Source organism: Camelus bactrianus, chromosome 23 (assembly GCF_048773025.1).
Source record: "Camelus bactrianus isolate YW-2024 breed Bactrian camel chromosome 23, ASM4877302v1, whole genome shotgun sequence".
NCBI classification, from domain to species: Eukaryota; Metazoa; Chordata; class Mammalia; order Artiodactyla; family Camelidae; genus Camelus; species Camelus bactrianus.
In genome coordinates this window covers 13,301,278-13,323,598 of record NC_133561.1, presented here as the reverse complement: position 1 = coordinate 13,323,598, position 22,321 = coordinate 13,301,278, and the positions used below count along the sequence as shown (strand labels likewise).

The 22,321-nt window shown below is 38.7% G+C and overlaps 1 protein-coding gene across 1 annotated transcript in view; it reads left to right on the top strand.

The window, feature by feature from the left end:
* The first annotated feature begins 6,704 nt into the window (after positions 1–6,704).
* RAB3GAP2 (RAB3 GTPase activating non-catalytic protein subunit 2) overlaps positions 6,705–22,321 on the top strand; it is a 75,665-nt gene continuing 60,048 nt past the window's right edge. The window contains exon 1 of the mRNA XM_010974000.3: positions 6,705–6,935. Coding sequence (XP_010972302.1) covers positions 6,821–6,935 — 115 coding nt within the window. The 5' untranslated portion in view covers positions 6,705–6,820. The remainder of the gene's footprint in view (positions 6,936–22,321) is intronic.

Below are 22,321 nucleotides of genomic sequence, written 5' to 3'. Positions count from 1 at the left end.
TTCATAAAATGTAAGATGAGATTACACACATTTAAAAAAAATAAAATGTAGGTGGCTCGGTACCACACATAAAATCCATATTGATTTGTATCACCATTAATGATAGAGATTTTTAAAACTGACTGGTATTATATATACCACACAGTCATTGTCTATTTTGGGGTTAAATGGAAACTGGCAAATCATTTTCTTATCTGAGCAGTTAAAGGGCATTTGGAGTGTGAAACTCACAGAGTCACAAAGAGCATAAACTAAATAAACATTTCTTCATTTTACTCCATTTCCATATAAATCATCATTTATTAAACATTTGGTGATAACAGCAAAACTATTTCATAGCTACATTTTAAAAATGACTAGTTACAGAGAAAATTAATGGACAATCTAAAAGTCAGAAAAATATCGTAAAATAAATGTCACAGAGCTGGTTTTTCAAATTCTGCAATGTTTGATTTTCCTGCTTACAAATGATTATCCAACCTTTTTGGCTTTTCAAATGCAACGTTTATTCAGAATAAATGGTTTTTGAAATGAGTCAATGCTTCAGTTTTCTTTGACTTTTGAGCTTTTGAAAAGCAGTATTTATTGCTGCCTCACTTTTTGCCATGTACCTGATGAGGCAATTGCTTGAGTCTTTGTTAGTATTAAGGCCTTAGCCATGGTAAATTATCTGCTGACTGTTTGTATTTTGAATTTAGTGAATGTGCAGTTTATATCATCCTTGGTTGTTGGTCTCACTAAGGATCACAGTCAAATTTCACTCTTTAAATGGCAGGTAGATATGTCACTGAAATGGCTCTTTTCCCAATAAGATATAAATTACCTAAATGGCAAAAAAAAAAAAAAAAAGACAGCCAAATATTTAGTCCTGTGTTACTGTTTTTCTGTTTGAAACAAGTTCAAAATCACTCAGGCTACCCCTCTGGACTCACCTCTGACCATAGTGTCACATGCATGTTCCAGAAACAGCTGCTTGTGTTCCTCTGCACACACAAGTTATTGCTGCTCCAAAGCTCTTTTGATATTCCCTTTGCCTCGGTTACTTTCTCCCCTCTCCCTTCTACCAGCATTAATCACCTAAAACGTATTCCACTTTCAAGACTCAGCTCAGATATTACCTCCAAAAAGTCCTTCCTGAAGCCCAAGGCTGTGGTATTTGCCCCTGCTCCGTGCCCTTGTAATATTTTTTATCTGTCTGTGTCTTGGTAACTCAGCAACTCCACCAGAGCTAGATCTTATTTATATTCATGTTCACAGGGCCTCTAGCCATTCCTAGCACCTAATGGGCACTCAGAAAATAGTTCTTAAATGAATGAACAAATTGAGGAATATATTAAAGTGTTATTGGAAGACTTACTAATGTGATTAGACCCCTATGAATCAGGAAGACAAATCTGGCAGCAAGGTCTAGGGTGACTGAAGTGGGGAGACACCAGGATCAGGAGCAAGAAGAATCAGGAGCCATAACAAGAGATCAGGCAAGTGGCTGTGAGGGTCTGGATGAGGGAGATGGCCGTGAGGACAGTAAGGAAGAAGTCAACTGAGAGACATCTTGGAAGTTAAATCAATAGAACTTGGTGGCTGGCAGGTGAACAAGGAGGGCCAAATAATTTTCAATCATTCCATTATTCAATGATCCACCAACAGAAGAATAATACCATTAACAGAAGAAACGAGCCTGGAATAAGAGTGACTTTGAAGAAAGGACTGCAGGAAGGGAGAAAGATGGCAAGAAGCTAATAAAATACCCAGACATAGAATGATCAAAGGGGAAGAAAGGGGCCGGGAGGATGCAGCTTCACTGAAGCTAAGGTTTGAGAAAACTTTAAGGAAAGTGTGGTCCAGAGTGGGAAGACAGCAGTGAAGTCAAGAAAGATGTCAGCCTGAGCAATCTTCCTTCACAAATCCCAAGGCAAAGGCTCTTTGGACTTGGCTCCCAGATTTAAATACAACTCCTTCCAAGTTTCCCCTGCTCCTAACCTGCCCTTGATTTTTCCATTATGAGAACTGTTGGTTGAAACTAATCACTCAGCTACTAAACAAGCCTGGGAATATTCCTTTATTTCATAGAACATTTTAAGGATCTATTTCAGTTGTGCCAAAAAGAAGAAAACAAGAAATATTTGTTCATCTGGGGTATATTTTTTATGTCCAAATGAAACCAAAAGTATTTAAACAATTAAATATATCCAAGTTAATTGGCTTAATCTCTTCTGACCTATGCCAGAGGAAAAAAAATTATCAGAGAAATGAAAATGCTTTCATTGAAACAAGACACATGGAACAGACCAAGTTTCCTTCATGAAAAGTTCCTCTCGATTACGTAGGTTGTATGGTGTCAGGATTAGGTTCAGCTACAGTAACAGAAAACCTAAAATAAAGTAGCTGAAAGATGTAAAGATTTATTTTCTCACGTAAAGAAATGCAGGTGTGGCAGTCCAAGCTTGACATGGCAGCTCCACGAAGCAGAGGAGACCCAAGCTCCTGTCTTCACCCTTTGCCATTGTTCAAGTCTCTTCATTGTCTAAAATGACATTGTGGCTGGCGCTGCAGCCACAATGTCACATTCCATGAAAGTAACCGAAAAGGGGAAGGAAAGAGCAAAGGAGTTTTCCTTAGCCGTCTGTTCCTCTTTTAGGTAAACTTTCCCGAAATTCCTCTGCACAATTCCAACCATTAATGCTCCATCTCATTGGCCAGAACTTAGTCATATGGATACACTTAGTCAAGACAGGTTGAGAATTGAGAAATGTGGTTTGTTTTTAAATATGGGTATATAGCTGCCACAGTAAAATAGGGATTCTCTTGTAAGGAAAAAAGGGATATGGATAATGGGCAACTAGTAATCTCTTCCACACATGTCTTCTCATTGTTTTAAATATGAAGGCTTATTTACCTGACAAGTCCTAATTGTATTAACGTCAAGAAGATGGAGACTCAGATGTGGAATTTAAAAATAAAAAACAAAAATAAAAAATGAGCTCTTAGACACAGACAACAGACTGGTGGTTGTGAGAGGCAGGTGTGGGGCATGGGCAAAAAGGGTGAAGGGAGTCAAAAGGTAAAACTTCCCGTTATGAAATAAATAAATCAGGGGGATGTAATGTACAGCATGGTGACTATAGTCAGTGACACTGTAAAAACCCTGTAACTTAATATTTGTAAGTTGCTAAGAGAGTAGATCTTAAAAGTTCTCATCACAAGAAAAAATATTTGTACCTATGCATGGTGATGGAGGTTAACTAGACTTACGAAGTGACTGTTTCACAATATATTTAAATATTGAATTATTATGCTGTACACCTGAAACTAATATAATGTTATATGTCAGTTATATCTCAAAAAAAAGTTATCAATAACACACACATACAAAAGAAGATGGAGACTTAAAAGCACTATAGCACTTAAATTTTTTAGCTAACTATGTTAATATCTTCTTCTCTTATGCAATTTATTATAAAGTAGATTTTGGCCCCAATATAAATATTAGAAAGTATTGAAAATGTAAATATATTTTTTATGTTCAAAAAAAGCAATAAAACACAATGTTAAGTGAAGTTAGTTTTTTCATAATTGGTAAATGCCAGCAAAACCAACCAAACAACCAAAAAACTCTTTCTCACTCTAAAATGTTTCTCCTTTAGCCAGAGTTAAAGATGAGGACTGCCATAACTAGTCTCTGTGGCTGCTAGAAAAATAACCTGCATGTGAAGAGAGGTTACAAATTTTCTGCCAAGGAAACAGAGTTTGGCTGGTCTGTAAGCTGGATAATCACTTGTGACTTCCCGCCTGCTAAATGCAATCACCTCTTCTAGGAGATACACATTCTATAGGCAGAATGTGGGCCATCTGGAGAGGCGAGAGGCTGTGGCCTCAGAGCATGGAGTTGTCTAGGAAAATCAGATCAGCCATGAGGTGTGGGGTTGGTTAAAGCGAAAGTAGGTACATAGACAGAATGTGGGCCATCTCAGAGGCAAAAGAGACAGACCGTGAGGCGTGGGGTCGTTAGTTTTATGCTCTCGGTAGCTTCATATGCTAACAAGTAGGAGGATTATTCCAACTACTTTGAGGAAGGGGCTGGGATTCCCAGGAATTGCGCCATCACCCACTTTTGGACCATTTATGGTCAGCCTGGGAAATGTCATGGCACCTGTGCGAGTGCCATTTAGCAGCTAATGTATTACAATGAGCATGTCATGAAGCTCAAGGTCTACTGGGAGTTGAATCTTTTTCCATCTTAGTGCTAGTTGCTGTGTCATTCTTTTAATGGTTGTGCCCGTCCCTTCCCTCCAGTCTCAAAGAGACTAAGGCCCAGGAAGGTGATGTGAATTACCCAAGTTCACATCACTTATTAGCTGCTTAGCTGAGACAGAACCTAGGTCTCCCAGCTCCAAGTTCATTGGTCTTTCTTTCACACTGTGCTGCCCATTCTGTCTCTCAACACCTTCAGCTTCTGGCCACTGAGATTGACAAGGGCCTGCCTCTGATGCTCAGTGAGCATCTTTTTCTGAACAGCAGCTATCAGTCCTCTAACTTGGAATGATGGATTCTGGAGAGAATTCACATTAGTCCCCTCCTGAGATCGTTTGGCCCCGGCATTCTTCCTGGCTTCAGAACTCAGACCTCGGAGGGATGCTGTCTGGGCTGGGATATGGAAAGCCTGCACATTTTCTGCAACGTGCTTTCTTATGGCTGTGTGGTTAGTGATATTCACTGTGTAACACAATCCTCCCACGCTCCACAGAAACCATGGCAGCCGAACTCCAGAGGCTTCCCCCTGCAGCTTTACAACTTCCTGGGGGAAGAGTTCAGTTCATGACTGAGGTAATTTCTGGGAAGGGTATTTAAAATCCTCAGAAACATTCATGAATGAGTCTTTTCAATACTATTTGGAAGGAAGTCAGGGACTTCACCATTGAAACTGAGCAGTAATGAAATTCAATGGCTGCCACACAAGAGATATATGAATGCCTTGGGGCAGAACAAAGACCAGCTGAATCAGCCAAGGGCAGTTACTTCCACGAAAATGCACTTACCTGAATAGGAACTTGAAGGGTTTTCAGGGAATAACACTGCATCCTTGCCAGAAGTGTCATGTGTTCTTTACTTATCTTGTAAAGCTAAGAATCTAAATTTCAATTTTATTTTAGTATGGTGTTGGTGCCATATTTTAGGGTTTAATCATCAGGACTGAAAAGGCCTGTTTTTTTTTTTTTTTTTTTTTTTTTTTTGCAGAAAAGGCAAGCTTTGATTATAGAATTATAGGTCTCTGTTCAACGGATAACAGAAATAACCAATTTTGTGAAAATCATTTTACTTTAGAAACAGGAATTAATGGAGTAGGAATCTGTGCACTAAATTATAGTTGTTACATTATTAGGACTAAGTGTGTACACATGTCTATCAGAAAAGAATGCTCTGGACTTCGTCTATTTGCCTTCCATTTATTTCCACCCCATTTTCTGTTGTATATAGTGGATGACCACTTTAGGTTTCCTTTGGGAAGTATGTGAGTGTCTCCGGTTCTTTATGCTAACATTAAAATAATTCCTTTTTTGGTTTTTTCTTAAAAAAAATTATTTAAATGGACTTCAAGAGTCTTCTCAGAGGCATAGATAAATTCCTTCATTAAAAAAATTAAGGCATGTTCTTTCAAGATGGCATTGTGACTATCTAATCGGACATGTGGAAAAGTACTGTAACAAATACGAAGTGCTTTGTAAAAAGAAGCGGCTTATTCTACTTTATGTACATATTCCATTCCTCCAGCAAGTATTTACTGAGCACTATGTGCCCAGTCCTGTGCTAGATGCTGTGGATACAAAGGCATTAAATGACATCCCAACCTTCAGGAGGTTACAATGAAGTCTGTTCCGGATCCTGGCAACCCTCCACCGCCACCCCAACAAAACAAAAAACACAAACCAACTAGGTGAAGTTCCCTGTTATGTGCTGTCATAGCACTTTGTACGTTCTTCTTTCTTTCCTAGCATTATGCCAATTTCAGTTAAATAGTTGAGTAGTTAATTGCTTACTACCTGTGTCAGCCACTAGAATTCTGAGCTCCAGGGCAACAAGTATTCATCTCTTTGGTTCTCTACTTTATACTCAGTGCCTTGCGTGGCTGACAGAAAAAAACAACAACAAATATTTGTTGAATGGATGAAGGAATGAATGAAAAACATGAGTATAACACAGTCCTATACTAGGCGTGCAGAGTACGACGAGAATTTATATGAGGAGCACTTAAAGCGAGCCTAAACGGGGCTGATTTCCGGGAGGGACATTAATCTTTTCAAACTCAGATACCTGCATGACACCGTCCCCCACTGGCATGCCATTAGCTTAACAGGGATTGTTGTCTGTGAAACAACGTAATCGTGCCAATAGTAGGACATCAATAAGACTGGTTAAATGCTTCAAAGGCTGGCGCGGAGAACGCCCAATTAGATCACCTCTGGCTAAATGCCAGAATGAATAAAAGGGTTGACTCCCGGGTGCAGGCGCAGAATGGGACTAAAGCCGGCCCCTTGCCTCCACGTCGATGTTAGACCCTCCTCCACTGGCCACCACTGGTCACGTGACTCGGACCTCGCCGGCCCGGGCGCCGGGGCCGTCCCGCGCACGCGCAGCGTTCGGGGCGGCGGACCCGAGGGCGCTGACAGCTTCCGGTTTGGTTTCCCCGCCCCTGCGTGGCTGAAGCTGTTCTGGCTCGGCGGTGGCGGCGGTGGCGGCGGTGGCGGCGGTGGCGGCGGTGGGGTGGCGCGGGGCAAGGGCGTGGTGAGGTGAGGTGAATGCCCGAGCGGGGTTCCCCGGAGCCATGGCCTGCTCCATTGTCCAGTTCTGCTACTTCCAGGACCTCCAGGCCGCCCGGGACTTCCTCTTCCCTCATCTGCGGGCGGAGACCCCCAGCGGCGCCGTGCGGAGGGACCCCAGTAAGTGCCTCCGCCCGCGGCCCCTGCTGGGCAGGTTGGGGGCTCCTGCCCGCTCCCGCCCCTTCTGCCTCCGGGGTCCCTAGTTCTCCCGGCGCTTTCCCTCTTCTGACTGCGCGGATCCCCTGCCGTCCTCGTCCTAAAGCCGCGTCCGCCCTGGCTGCGTCTGTGTTGTCTTCCTGTCGCCCCAGCTTTCCCCTAAGCCACTCCGCCCTCTGGCCAAACACTGCGTCCTGCTTCCTCCGGTCTCGGCCTGTCCCACTTCCCCACCCCCACCGGCTAGCTTTCTCTCTCCGTCTCCTGTAGCTCCCCTCCTTCTGGCCCGAGGTCCCCGTTCTGCCTGCTCCGTGGTCGCATCCTTCTCCCCATTCTTTGCCAGCTGTCAGCGTTCTAGGCCTGGTTTTGCCTCAGCACCCCCCCCCCCGCTCCCCCATGCCTGGCCTTCTGCTGTCTCCTTTTCCGAAAGTGTTAACCATCGCCCACACTCTCCCTTCTTCCATCCTCTTTCCTCTCATTCAGATTCAGAGAATAAGTGATTGACAAGTGAGTGACTCCTAAGGTGGTGAGTAGGCATCTCCCACATCAGGAAAATAACCTGTCAGGGAGTGAGAATCCCCCTCAGGAACTTAATTTACAGTAGCATGGCCAGGAAAAGTTAGTATGTTTTATTAAGCTGGGAAGCCGTCCACCTGCTATTATCATCAAACAGTGTAACTCGCCCAGTAGTTTAAAATGCAAAGTCTGGTTTATTAGCTACTGCATAGTTCCTCAGAATGTCCTACATTTCTGTTATTGAAAGTGTGTGTATTTTACGTTTGATTTCTTCGTATTTCCAGTCTGAAGCACGCCAGGCTTTGTCGTAGAGTGCTGTTACTTTGTGCTCTACTGGGATGGTCATAAAAGGCCCAATAAGTCAGCTCCTCCCTTTTTAAAGTTTGATACTGAATCAAAACTGTGTATGAATATTTACTCTGTGCCAGTCAGTAGTGCTGCAAATCAAATAAAGTTGGTCTCTGCAGTCTCAGAACTTACAGTTTACTGAGACAAATAAGTTAACCCCTACCGTACAGTGTGATTGAGATAATGTATTTCTCCCCCCCCCATATATATATGGTACTAGGGGGGCACTTCCTTGAAGTGGTTTTGCTTAAGCCTACCTTTGAAGTCGTAGTTAGATGAATTAGGAAGAGGTAATAGCATGTGCAGAGAAAGGGAGGCCTGAAATAGTGTGATGTTTAGAGAACTAAGTAAGGCCTAATGACTGAAGAAGAGGATGTGGGGGAAAGGGAGGGGAGATGAGCTGTAAAGGTAATAAGGAGCTTGATCACGAGAAGCCTTGTGAAAAGAATGGGATGCGTCTGAAAGACGTTATGCAGAGGAATGACATCAGATCTGTACGTAATGTAATCAACAAAGTTGAATCAACCTGTTCTGTGCTTTGGCACTGGTAGGAAGGGGAGAGAGGAAGCAGGGAAGGTGGTTGGGAGGCTCTTCCAATAATCCACGTGAAAGTGATGCGCACTTGAACTAAAATAGCATCAGCAAGACTTGAGAGCAGGGGGTCTAGATTAGAAAGATGTTAAGGAGGTAGAATCTGCAGAACCTAATGAAGATCTGGTGTTGGGGGTTGTAGCTGGTGAGAGGGAGTTGAGTGTGCCTTTGGCATTTGGCTTGGGCAAGGGTTTTTAATGAAGGAGGTAGGTTTTGGACCTTTGGCATCTTTAAGTGTTTGCAGTTTGCCCAGTTTTAAATGCTCGTGGTGGTCTCAGCTGGAGGCCTAAAACTTAGTGAGGATCCCTGAGCCAGAGGTGTTAATTTGGGAGATACCAGCAAAAAGTGTCAGGTCTCAAGGATTATGTATATAGTGAAATGAACTCGGCACTGAAGGCAAAACAGTAGAGGAGCACTGAGGAGTCACATAGAGGTTAATGGGAAGAGGACTGAGAACGTAACAAAGAGGAAAACCAGGTGAGAGTGATGCCCCAGGAGTGAGAGAGAATTGGAGGAAAGGGAAGAGGGGTCAGCAGTTGCAAATGTAGCAGAGGTCAGCTAGGATAAGGAGACAAAAGCTCATGAGTTTTGGGAAGGTGGAGGTGGCTGGAACCTTAGGACAGTTTCAGTGGAATGGTGGAGGCAGAAATCATATTTACAAGATATTGAGGCATTAAAAAATTAAGTTGACTATTTCAAGGAGCCAGGTTGTGAAGGATGGTGGACATAGGACTATAGACAGGGGATGTAAAGAAAAGAACATGTTTTCTCTATCCCACTGCCACTCCCCTGGTCCAGCCACCATCTTTTCTGATCTGGGCAATGGTTTCTTGTAATTAGTTCCCAAAAGCAGTCAGAGTGAACTTTTAAAGACATAATTTAGATCATAGCAATCCCCTCTTTATAACCCTCTTTGGCCTTTTTTTAAATTGTGATTTTTAAAAATTATATTATTTAATTTTGGCAGTCGGGGGAGGTAATTAGGTTTATTTATTTTTAGAGGAGGTACTGGGGATTGAACCCAGGACCACATGTGTGCTAAGTGTGCACTTTACCACTTGAGCTATACCCTCACTTCCCCTGTGGCTTTCAGTTGCACTTAATATACAATCCAGAGTTCTTATGAGGCCCCCAAGGCCCTGATCCCTGCCACTTCCTGCACCTCATACTCTTCTCCCCATGTTTCTTATGCTTTTGCTGTCAAACCACCCAAGCCCCTTTGTGCCTGAGGCCTTTGCCCTTGCTCCTGTCCCTGCCCTGGAGGTTCTGTGCAGATCTTTGCATGCTCGTTGCATTTTGTTCAAGTCTCAGCATCTCAGGGAGGCTCTTTCTGAACATCTAATCCAAAATGGTCCCCCCCCCACCCCCTTGATCTCATTTGTTACTCGCAATCATTTCACCTTGTTTTCATCGCCAAGTCTGTACTGTCCAGCGTGGGACTCTCTAGCCACAGCTAGCTATGGAGCCCTTGAAATATGGCAAGTGTTACTGAGGAACTGGATTTTTAATTTTACTTAAATAGTCAGATGTGGCTAGTGGCTGCCATATTGCATGGCACAGTTACAGGAGCAAAAATTTAGGCACACACATGTGGAATGCTTGTCCAGGGCTGTACAGTGAAGGGTAGCCTTAGACTGTGAACTGGATCCAGGCAGTTGGGAGTATAATCATACCCCATACATCTATATTAATTTATAATATGCCTATGCGTTTGCAAATGTGATTTAATTTATTACCCTTTTGAATAAACTTCTTAGGTGTATGTAGGTTGGTTATTGTGGCTACCATCAGTTCAAGTAGAAAATAAACGGAGAAAGAACCCCTTAACCAGTGAGCCCCTTTGCCAAACCTGTATTTTACAGTTAAAATGGTGCTTTAATTTAGAAATGAAAACCAGAAAAATGGCTAGCCAATTATAGGTAGTTTACTTGGAATTCTTGGAGTGACAAGGGCTCTGGATTTCAGTAATCACTCAGGGCCATCTTTTACAGAAAATAAAGTTATGTAAAGAGCTCTTCATTAAGAAAACCTGAATCTAAACTTTTGTGAGGGTGAAAATTTGCAGAGTAGGAATGCAGTTATGATGGTGTTTGGCTTGGCTTTTCTATACTTCATTTATTAGTGTTATAAGTAATTACTTTATTGGGAAGCAGAAGTCATGAGGTCGTTTTACTTAGCTTATATAGTTTGAATTTCTTATCCCAGCTCATCTCTAGGGGATATGTGAAACCAAAAGAATAAAGAAACCTCAATTACTTGTCATGATTTCTATGTAAATGATAATTTTGATGACTTACCCGTTGGTTTAATAACTTTTATTTTAATGTGAATATTGTCATAGACATAGTAATACCTGGTACCTGGGTACCCAGAACTCAGTACTGCTCTCTTCCATATTTGAATTGTCAGAGAATAACAGTATGGCTTTCTGTTACTTAATATCATCAGTTATAAAATGAGACTGTCTTCTATTGCTGTAAAAGAGATCTTGATCCCTACTATTTTTCAATGTTTACGTTAGTGATAAATATTCATAATTATTTCTACTCAACCAAATGCTATCTATTTTAGACATAAAATTTGGTCTCATACTTCAAAATTTTGGAGCTGGGTAGTAGTATAGGTGCCTACCTAACTTACAGTGAGATAATTTCCAATGAGACTGGATTTCTGTATCAGCTTTCTGATATTTATAATTAAGTTAAACACAAAAAAAGAAAGAAAAAAAGAAATACATGTACAGAGAGGGAGAATTAGAATATTGGAGGTAATTTAGATGTTATAATCTTGTGGATCTCTTATTTACCCAATAGTAAAATAATTTTCTGTTGACATACTTAAAAGGTGGGGTAGCTTTCCTTCTTGCCTCTTTTATCAGAAAGATAGAAGATAAAGCATACAGGGAATTAACTTTAATTAAATCAATTAAAATTGTGTTCTTATACAATCACAGAGAAAAGTGTGCTTTTTAGGGTAACCTAAAATCATGGAATCATTTTAGGCTGAAATATTATAAATGGTGTAAAATACCCTTTTTTTTGTACTTGGTGAAAATGCTTTTGTTTGTGATAATACTGGGGAGAGAGAAGTAATCTGAAAGAAGAACATTTATAGGAATTTTAGAAAATTTATAGAGTTACTGGATTTTGTTAGCTATTTAAATTTGGAAGAGTGTCTTGGAGATAAATTTTTGTCGTAAGGAAATTGACATGAGCAGTCTTTAATTCCTTCCTTCAGCTAATACTTATTGCACACCTGCTCCTTAGTAAGCACAAAGTAGTCTTAGAGGTAAATAAAATCGGTTCCTCTCCTCAAGGAGCTTTCAGCAATAAAGGAGATAAGAATGTAAAAGGAGTGTTGGAGGTGTTATGCTATAATTGGAATATGATAGAGAATGAAGGAGTGTTGGTTCATTCTGTGTAGGGGACTCAGAAAAGTCTTTATAGGGGAACTGTCATTTTCGCCAAGTTTTACTAGTTTAGTAGAGGTCCATCAGGTGGAGAGAAAATGGTCAGGCAAGGGATGTGAAATGTGAAACAGCATTGGGGTCAGAAAGCTGCAGATAATAAATTGTGGTGGGAGAGTGGGACATGGTAAGGGATAAAGCTGGAGAGACGGGCAGAAGCCTTCAGATTTTACACGGTAGCAGGGTCTTCAAATGGAAGTAAGAATACCTTGGGATTACGTGGAAATTTGCTAAGGTTTCTTGGAAATATGGTTTTAAGTAGATCAGCTTCCAGATGCGCCTATGTAGGCACCAGATGCCTACTTTTCTACCCTGCCTCCTCCTACTTTACTAAATAAAGGCTCACCTCTCACACATTCCAAGTATTATTATAATAAGTTGCTCCAAGTTGTTAAAAAAAACCTCCCCTTTAAGGTACTGTAAACTCCTCATCCATCCCAACAGATTACCATTTTTGTTTAATAATTATCTAAATTTGTGATAATGTATGTTATTTTTCTCAGTTATCTGCTTCTAATAGTATTTGCAATAAAGCAAATAAGAAAAAAAGCCATGTCTTGGCTCACCTGTAACCCATTTGAATTTTTCTGGGAGTCTGTGCTAGTGGCAACCTAACCATTGTTGGTTTTAAGCCAAAGTATAGCATTTCAAGATATGAGTTGTAGAGAGATGGATTTGGAGGCTCTGAAAAGGGTAGCTTGGGTAATGCAGAGCTAAAGGTAGGGGACCATTTGGGAGATGTTCATACAAGACCAAATCAGGGCCCTCAGAAGTACAGACAGGACTAAGGCAGTAGCCGTGGTGATGGATGGAGTTTGAAATTCGCTAGATATAGCAGTGGCGATCTATGAAGGGAATTTGAGCTGAGAAATAGGTTAACCAGGGTAATATTTATTTGTCAGCAAGGAAGAGAATGAATGGGAGTGGTGGGTGAAAGTAGAAATAGAATGACCAGTTAGATGGCCTTTGCAGGATCTCTTAAAAGGGGAGATCATTTTTTCCTTAGATTGGTATTCGTCAGACGTTATTTAATGGTCTACACAGTGACAATCCTGGAGCTACAAGACAGCAAGTGTGTCTGAATGACTACTGTGCTAATATCAGTTGGGACTATTGAGACCCTAAGGACCTCATGGAAAGGAATCCTTGAAACCCTTAGGTGTCTGCCATGCCGTATTCCTCCTTTGAAAAGAAGACCAGAAAGAGTCTCTTGAACACAGATCACTTTTCTGTGTATCATATGAGCCTAAGTCTCAGACATAAATTTCCCAGAAGAGAGAGTCTCAGATCAAGAGAGAGAGAGAGTTACTCATTGTCACGTTCCCTTTTTTTAAAGTTATAAAGTCAGACAGGAAACTACTTCTGATTTCTTATATCCCACCTTCCAGATGTTAAAACTAGTGTTATGCTGTCCAAAATGGTAGCCACTGGCCACATGTGGCTATTTAAATTTAAGTTTAAATTAATAGAAATTAGATAAAAATAAAAATTGAGTTCCTCAGTCCTGCTAGCTACATTTCAGTGGCCACGTATACCTGCCTAGTGGCTACCTTATTGGATAGCACAGATTTAGAGCACCTCCATCATTACAGAAAGTTCTGTTACAAAGTGCTACCCTGGTGAGAATCCTTCCAGACTTTCTGCTTAGATAATAAACACATACTTGGCACATGGGTATTTTAAATTTTATATTATAGTCTCATTTTTGTAAAATGGTATATTCTGGAACTTTTTGGGGGGTTACTTAATTATATAATGTCAATATCTTTTCAAGTCTGTATATACAACTTGGTGGCATTTTTTTCTAATGGCTTCACAGTATTCCAGTGAAGACTCCCATTCCCCTATCAATGAACTTTAGATTATTTCTGATGTTTTTGCTTAGTAAGTGTCCTTATACATGGTTTACCCATAATGCTAATATTTCTGTATGTAAGTTTCAGGGACTGTAATTGCTGGATAGTAGGAATTCACATTTTAATTGTTGATGACAGTTGCTCAGTTACTCTAAAAATTGGTCACGTTCATTCCTGTCCATGGTAAACAGAAGTACTGTTTACACACATACTTGTCATCTCCCTGTTACCAGTTTCTTTGATTTTTGCTCTTCTAGTAAATGAAAAGTGTTTCTTGTATGATAAGATTATTTTCAGACTTTATCTGTATTTTTTTAAATTAGAAGTAATAGCAAGATTAAGCTGGTATTGGAAGAATTTAGCTTAAATATGAGGAAAGTTTCCTCACAGGGGCAATAATGGAATATTAGAAGGAGTTAAGTCAGGAAGACATCGAATTGGCTCTAGAATATGCAGAAATTAGCTGTAGCTAGCAGTATTTTCATACCTTCGCCTTCTAATTCCCTCACCGTATTAGCCTGTATCTGCCTGTCTTTTTCTGCAGCTTGGGATATAATAAATCAATAACACATAATTATGAACTTGTAGGAAACAATTGTAGAAGATATAAAAGTTCTTTCTAATATATATATTATTGCCCTTAATGACTTCTTTTGAAAAACAAAATAGGAAGAAGAACAGGGCATATTAAATTTCTTCAAGTCTATGCATTTTTTGTTTTATTGTTTTGGTTATGGTGGGTCTAAAAATTTCTTAGGTTTTTGGGCAAGGGAAACATGTTCATTGCTGTAAACCTTAGAGCAAGAGGATGCACTCTTATTTTTGCTTGAAGATATTTTCAGTTCTGTCATTTTCTGAATTGACTATCAGCATTCTTCTTATGTGATACAGGAGGCTACTTATTTGACAACAGGAGTCATTAGAATTCTAGAACTGAAAGGGACCTTAAAGATCTAGTCTGATTTAATCATGGTGGTTTGAAAGAAATAAACTCCTGCTTGTTGAAAATAGGATGGCTGCCTCATTTTAGATTGCTACATATTTTTATGTGCTGAAAGGACTATGCTAATATGCAAGTTATCTTCCCATTTTCGGTTTCCCTAGAAATAGAAAAAGATTAATAATTCTGAAGCATAGGAGACTAAGAAGCAGCTTCTCTTTTCATTAGTCTCTTTTTTACTTTGTGTTGCTATGTGATGCTTTCCTTGTCTTGACCAAGAAAAGCCAAGTAAAATTGATTGAACCCCCGAATTATTTCTGAGTCATAGGCTCTAGAGGTTCGTGCTCTTTATATAAACCAAGTACATTATCTGTTCTTTTTTTCTTGTCTTAGAAGAACGGGAGTGAATTTGATTCAGTGTTAATCAGATCTTTTCTTAGACCATGAAGATTAAATTAAGTTTTCCTTTTCCTAACATTTAATGATTTCAGTTTCTCTTTTTGTTTTTGATCTTGACATACTCATACTGGAAAAAGCAAATACTGTCAAATTAATTGCCCACTTCTAGAATTCAATTTCCTCTCTAGCTTCAGGTTCTTCTTAAATGAAAAAGATAACGCTCATTTTATGAGGACATACTATTCAGAAGCAAATCAGAATAATGTATTTTTGGGATTAAATAGAACTATGGAAAGCAGAAATTTAATTTCTTATTTTAGCTTTCATTGGTAGAATAATTCATTCACTGGAAATATCCCTAAAAAGATACCTATATTTTTTGATGATTGAATTACAGTATGTTTTCCCTATACTTTGAAGATTTCAATGACTGTATCATTTATCAAGTGAGAAACTGAACATATCTTTTATACTACTATAATCTAATCTCTTCAGGGAGAAAATTCTCTCCAGAGGGAGTTGTAGTTATATTTTATATTTTAAAGTCATTGGTTTTATTCATCCAGGCAAAACATTTAACTTGATAAGGGTAAGAACAAGGGCTTATGATTATATTAACAATTATTCTAGACAGTTCAAAACAGCCCTCTTCAGTGATGGGTATAAGAAAAGTTAAGGATTGAGAAGTCAAGTTACTAATCAATGAGGACGTAGTTGATTTTTGTTGCTGTTACTTGTAACTTCATCTTGCTTGTTTTTATTTCTCTGCATATCATATAAGTTGGAGATCAGCTTAAAAATTTTATTTACATAGAGAGCAGGTATGATTCAAGTTGTGTGAAATAAGAGGGAAGGGTAATTTCACCAATTGAGGTGGACTAACAAAATAATGTCAGCTGGCAAACTTCTTGAAAGACTTAAATTGAATCCTCAGTGCAATCCTTGATTTTCTGTGAATTTTAAGGAAAAAATGGCTAAGAATGAGAAAAGAATAGATGTTTAAAGGAAGCTCTTCCCTCAAGAAAATTTTGCTGCCCCCACTCCCTTAAAATTACTGATTCAAAACTATGCAGAGATGTCTTGCGTGTTTGGAAATGCCATTTCCTCCCCCGGTAGGTTGTACAGGAAATGAGATGGGAAAGCCTAGTTGAAAACATGAGCCTTTGAAATATTTTGCTTATAGCTGATGCTATACTGATGTGATATAGTTGTAAAATAACTGCCTTAGGAGAAACATCTGACACATGAATCACAGCACTGAAGTAACAAGACGAGGGAAGCAGTCTCGTGACCTAGTTTTAGATGCCTCCAATAGGCAATATTTGCTGTTTTTTTTAACTGATTTTAGTATAACCTGTTTTATTCCCATTGGCAAAAAGAATATTTGCGTAATAGAGTACAGACACAGTTCTGGTGTTTATTTGGGATCTCAGTGTCCTTTGTGGTTATTTTCTAGCCTACCAAAACATTAGTCTGAAACTCATTCCTAATTGAATGAATGTATTGGTTTTCCTTTATTGATGCAGGATCTTTTTAAAGTAATGATACAGGTATCGTTTTATGTCGAAATATACTCTGTGTGTGTGTGTGTGTGTGTGTGTGTTTGTGTTTGTGTAAGAACTATAAAGACTCATTAATCCATATCAGGCCAACTATTTTGAATGATATTTCTAGAGGATCATTTTTTACATAATCGAATTCTGCCCCTTAGACTTGAATTAGGACAGAAATACTCTATTTTTCCTATTTTTAATCAGAACTAAAGCTAAGAATTATTGTTTTTTTAATTATTTTTTCTGAATGGAATAGAGAATTATTAAAGTTTATATGTTTTTAATTTTACATAGAAAGCTTATTTGAAAAAGTTGGTTTTGACCTGGGCATAAAGTCTGTGTATATGAAGTTTACAAAAAGTAAAGTTGTTATTGTTTTGTATTTCTGTGAAATTGCAAAAGATTTAGAATCAGCAGCTGATTTGTTCACTATATTTTAAAATGCTAGTTTAAATCTTACTGCTTTTATAGGGCTATAATGGGGAAGTGTTTGGGTAAGAAAGTCATTTTAAAGACTTTGTATCCTAAATGGATATAAATATTTATTAAGTGGTTATGGTATTCTTGAAGATACTTATGTACGTGTGTGTATGAGAGTTTGCACACATACAGTATACGTAGTTTCTGCCCTCCGAGGCCTAATAGTTGTATCGACAAGGTGTGCATTTATGGTAAATCAAACAAGTTAATGCAGCAAATGACCCAGCACAGTTCATACTTAAATTCTGAAAGAAAAATATAGTTAAGTGCTGTGGTTTCACAAGAGAGAAGGACCATTGGTGGATGCAAGCAAACTTCATAAAGAGTTCATCTGAGTCCTGGAGGGGAAGTTGGATTTGGAAAGGTGGAGACAAATGGGAATGCATTTTGGTTGTCAAATATGGGATAGACAAAGGCACAGAGTAAGAATGAGGAGTGAGGATGCTGTATATAGAGAGGACTCATTGTAACAGCCATTGAGGGTGTCTGTGTGCCAAGCACTACTCCTAAGTGCTTTACATATGTCAGCTCTTGACCAACAATATGAGGTATAAATGGTTATTAACTCCATTTTGCTTAAGAGGAAGCCAAGGCAGAAAAGATTAAATAAATTGCCCAAGGTCATATGACTCTATAGGGGTAAAGCTGGGTGTCCAACCCAGGCAGTCTGACTCCAGAGACCTAATAGTTGTTCTAGACTTATCTCATACTGTGGCCATGAGCCACATGTCCAACTGAGCACTCGAAACGTGGCTGGTCCACACTGACGTGCTCTAAGTGTGAAATCCACATGGGATCTTGAAGACTTAGGATCAAAGACACAATGTAAAATATCTCATGAACAATTTAACATTGATTACTTATTTAAATTATAATATTTTGCCTATGTTATATTAAATAAACTGCATTATTAAAATTAATTTTGCCTGTTTCTTTCTGCTTTTTAAATATGGCTGCTAGTACATTTAAAATGGCATGTGGGGCTTGCATTATGTTTTTATTGGATAGTGCTGCTACAGACTGCCCGCCAGTGAGTGAAGAGTCTAACTGGAGTGAAAGAATAGAAACACGGGTGAGGGTAGGCAAAGGGAAAAAGGATATTTAGGATCAGGTTAGATGGGCATTGAAGTTTATCCTTGAAGCTAGTGATCCTCAGAGTGTAATCCATGGACGATCTGTCTCATGTTTTCAGGGTGGGTCCAACCTTAAAGCTGTAGTCACCCCTAACTCATTATTTTAGTCTCTTCTTGCAGAGATTTTAAGGCTACCGAGAGAAGAGACTGTAACTCTGCTTATATAAAGGCAATGAAAGTGGACGCCATTTTAAAAATTTGCTCATCGGTGTTGTTGAATTTGACTTCAGCAAAATAAAGGATGCAGGCAGTTGATGATAGTGTCATTTAAAGAATTTCTGGAGATTGGATGGTTGCTACTTATTTATTTAAAAAATGGAGAAAACTTCTTACAATTACTCCATAATTTATCGTCCAGCCTTTGACTGAAATAAGTGCCACTTGGCTCATCAGGTAAACTGGGTAAATGCCAAAAGCTATGTGATGTGGTGATTTATAGGGTCTGGAATTTTTACACTGGACCCTGACATCGCTAAAAAAATTGTATGTCCTGGTGTCCATGTTCGATAGTACATTTTGTTAAACCCATTTACCTCTTAAGTTATACCAGAGCTTGGGACTTTCAAATTACCCTGGCCTATAGGAGATTTTGATCTAATTATTCTAAGAGACAATCATAGTTTAATAATGAAAAGTAAATTAGTCTTATTTCTTCATGAGTACATAGGATTTGTAGACCTTAAGATTTTACAGTGATGTTCCATATTGACATTAAACAGTGCACAGTTCTCATATGTTAAACACATTGCTCTGGTAGTCCACAACCTTGATCAATAATCAATTAAAATACATTGATAATGATATGGATTGAAGAACCATCATCTTTCATATGGAAGTTACCAGAAGGAAGGACTGCCTGAATAAAATTCTGTACATGAACAGCAACTTTATTAGACATTCGTCAGCTAGTTTTTCAACATAAACCACCTTTTTTTTTTAAGAATGTGCTTGGCCTGCTTACATAGTTTGAGGGCATAGGAAATAACCTTGGTAAAGTGCTGAGATTCTGACACTTTTTAACAGCTGACAATAGCTGTCAAACAGCAGCCTGCAAAACAGTATCAAATGATTTTCAACAGAAGTCAGGAGGCTGCAAAATTTATATCACTGGCCCTGAGTAGAAATAGCCACAGCGTAGTGTATAGTTTGCAGAAATCCACCCCCACTTTTTTTAATGTTTCCCATTCTTAAGTTGACTAGAATTTGGAATACATTTTCCTAGAAGTATGATGAACAGACTTAGGATTCGAGATCAGCCTTCAGAAACGTTGTTAACCTACCTAAGTGATAGTTCTCCTTCACCTTCCTTTAACCTCTGTTTGTACCGTGACTTCTTTGGAAATGTATTCCTGTGATTGTGAGAGATGCCCGATTAAATTCTTTTTCCCTCTTGTTAATAGAAGCTCCCCTATCAGAGGCATTGAGACAAGGGTAAACTGTCACGAACACAAATATTTTGTAAAAAGAAAGTATTTTTCAAGGTCTTTCTCTTCCTGGATTGTTTAAAATTGTGCCATAAGGAGAGACTGGGTCCCTGCAGGGGCAGGAAGTCCAAATTGCTGCTGTCCTCTGAGCGGATGAGTCATTTGTGAATTGAGTCAGTACTTTTTATACCAATATGCAGGAGAAATAACACATTTTTCATAGTTTTGTACAGCATTCAACAGAGGTTAATATGCACAAACCAAGCTCTCGGAAGGCTTGTTTGCTTTTGTATCTCAAGCACTTAGCACAGTGCCCAACATATAAGAGAGGCTATTGTTTGTTGAATGAATAAATGAATGAATGAACTAATGATTAGCTGACCTTCATGAAGTGCTTTAAATTCTGCATGATCTCTCAGAGATTGCGGTAATTTGATAAACATTTTTTTACAGCAATTTTAACACTGAATTGTGAGCTTTAGTGTGGTACTTTGTTTTCTTGTACAAAAGACAAAGCATTTTTAAAACTGTAGAAGTGGGGTGGCCTACTTACTTGCCATGAGCCCACAATATGACAGTTGTTTTTGGTGCAGTGGAAAAATTAGCAGAATAAAGAGATTAATTACCTAACAGAATTAGATTGCCAAAGAGCAAGTTACAAAAAAAACTTCTCAGTCTCAATAGCGAGGGAATATTTCTTTTTAAAAATAATAAATATCTTGCTTTTGGCCTTAAATTGTAAGCCCCACTCTTTCCTAATCTTATCCGTCTTCAGAGGCCATAGGAGAAGTCTAGCAGAATACTTGTGAGCATGGGACTTGGAACTCAGGCAGACTTGAATTCAAACCTCACTCTGCCACTTAATCCTCTGTGATCTTGGTCAAGTTATGTAAACTAGGTAATCTGTTTTTCTTTTTGTAAAAAGGGAATAATAAAGGATCCTTGTCATGCTTATGTGAATTAATGCCTATGAAGCATTTAAGCAGGTAGAAATGCTGAATGTATATTGATTGTTGGTGGTATGTGAATGCCATCTTTTTGCCTGTTTGCCTTTGAAGAGTTCCTAGCCATTTCTTAAAGACTTAGTTTAAGCTGACTCCTCACTATATTTTTCCATCTCTCTCACTGCCGCTTCTGAGTTCCCACAGTAGTGGATTACAGGCCTTACCACGACAGTTAACATGTTTGTCTCTCTCCTACGCTAGACCACAAATTCTTTAAAGAAAAGGGGCTCATATGTTTGTATTTTTCTTTGTTCCTACTACAGGGTATGGTACATGGTGGTTAACAGAACATTTGTTAAGTTGTTTAATTGTGTGTATGGAAGTCTTCTATAAGTTGTACAGTGTTAATCAAATGATAATAGTATTTTAGGACTTAATATATGCCTAGCAACGTGCTTGGAACATTAGAAAGTAGTTATTTGCTCTTTAAGTACCATAGATGGGACAGTTACCACAAAGCTAATTGAGGAATGATTCCAAGTACCAAACTGTAACATTTTTTATTGTCTAATATAAAAAACTTACAGATAAGTAGAAGTTCTGTTTGCTTCCTTCCTGCTGTAAGCATTCTAGATAACAGACTCAGTCCTGTCTTTTAAGTTGATTCTTCCCCCAGAATTTGAAGCTGGTTGGTTTAAGTATAGTCTTTTATTTATATTTTATATTATTTTAATGGCTAAGTCTCGATGACTAGCACTGAGTACTTGTTCCGTATCAGGCACGGAGGACTGCAGCATGCTGTCTGGTGTAAGCACTTACAACAACCCCACCAGCTCTGAGTACTACTGTTTTCCCTGATGTTCTCCTAAGCGGAATGAAGCTTATAGATCTGGGGTGACTTGCTCCAGGTCACAGAGCTGGCAAGCACTGGCGCTGGATCCAGGATATGAACTTAGAAAATCTGATTTTGGAACCTAAACTTACAATCAGGCAACTGCCTGCTCTTTTCACGTTGGAACTTTTATCTGTTTGAGATAATACACATAAGGTATCTAATGTTTGTCTCAGATTAATTCCTTTAAAAATGATAGTTTTATTCCTTCTCCTCATATGATATCAAGAGATAAAGTCAAAGGTAATTTTATAAAAACAAGTAACGTGAGCATTATAAGGGACCATACCCTCCAAACCAATTTAGGATATTTAATTCCCTGTTGCAATGTTGGTTGAACATCTTATTTTAATCCAAGAGAATGTTCTCATGTGTAAGAAATCACAGAGTACCAGAAAAGGGTGGAGAATAGTAGATATCTTGTTTCAAAATTTAGTTTTTTCTATCTTTGATAACTTGTCTTATTAAAGAACACGTTTTAAGATATCTGTATGAAATTTTAGGTGTGTTTTTGGTCACTGTGTATATTTAACTTGTCTAATGTCTTAAGTAACAAATATTTGTCACGTAAAGATTTTTTTTAAAGTTACCTTTGCAGTTTGATTTTAATGTGGATAAACTTGGTATCCAATAGCTTGAGATCCAAATAACTTGCAAAGTTTTACTACTACATAGATTTAGAAATTCAGGTCAAATGTTTCCTGATTATTATTACATATAGTAAAATCCTGATCTAGTGTAGTTTACCATTGTTTTCTTCCTTTAGATTCATATAATATGTGTAATATGCATTATATTCATAGAATATGTA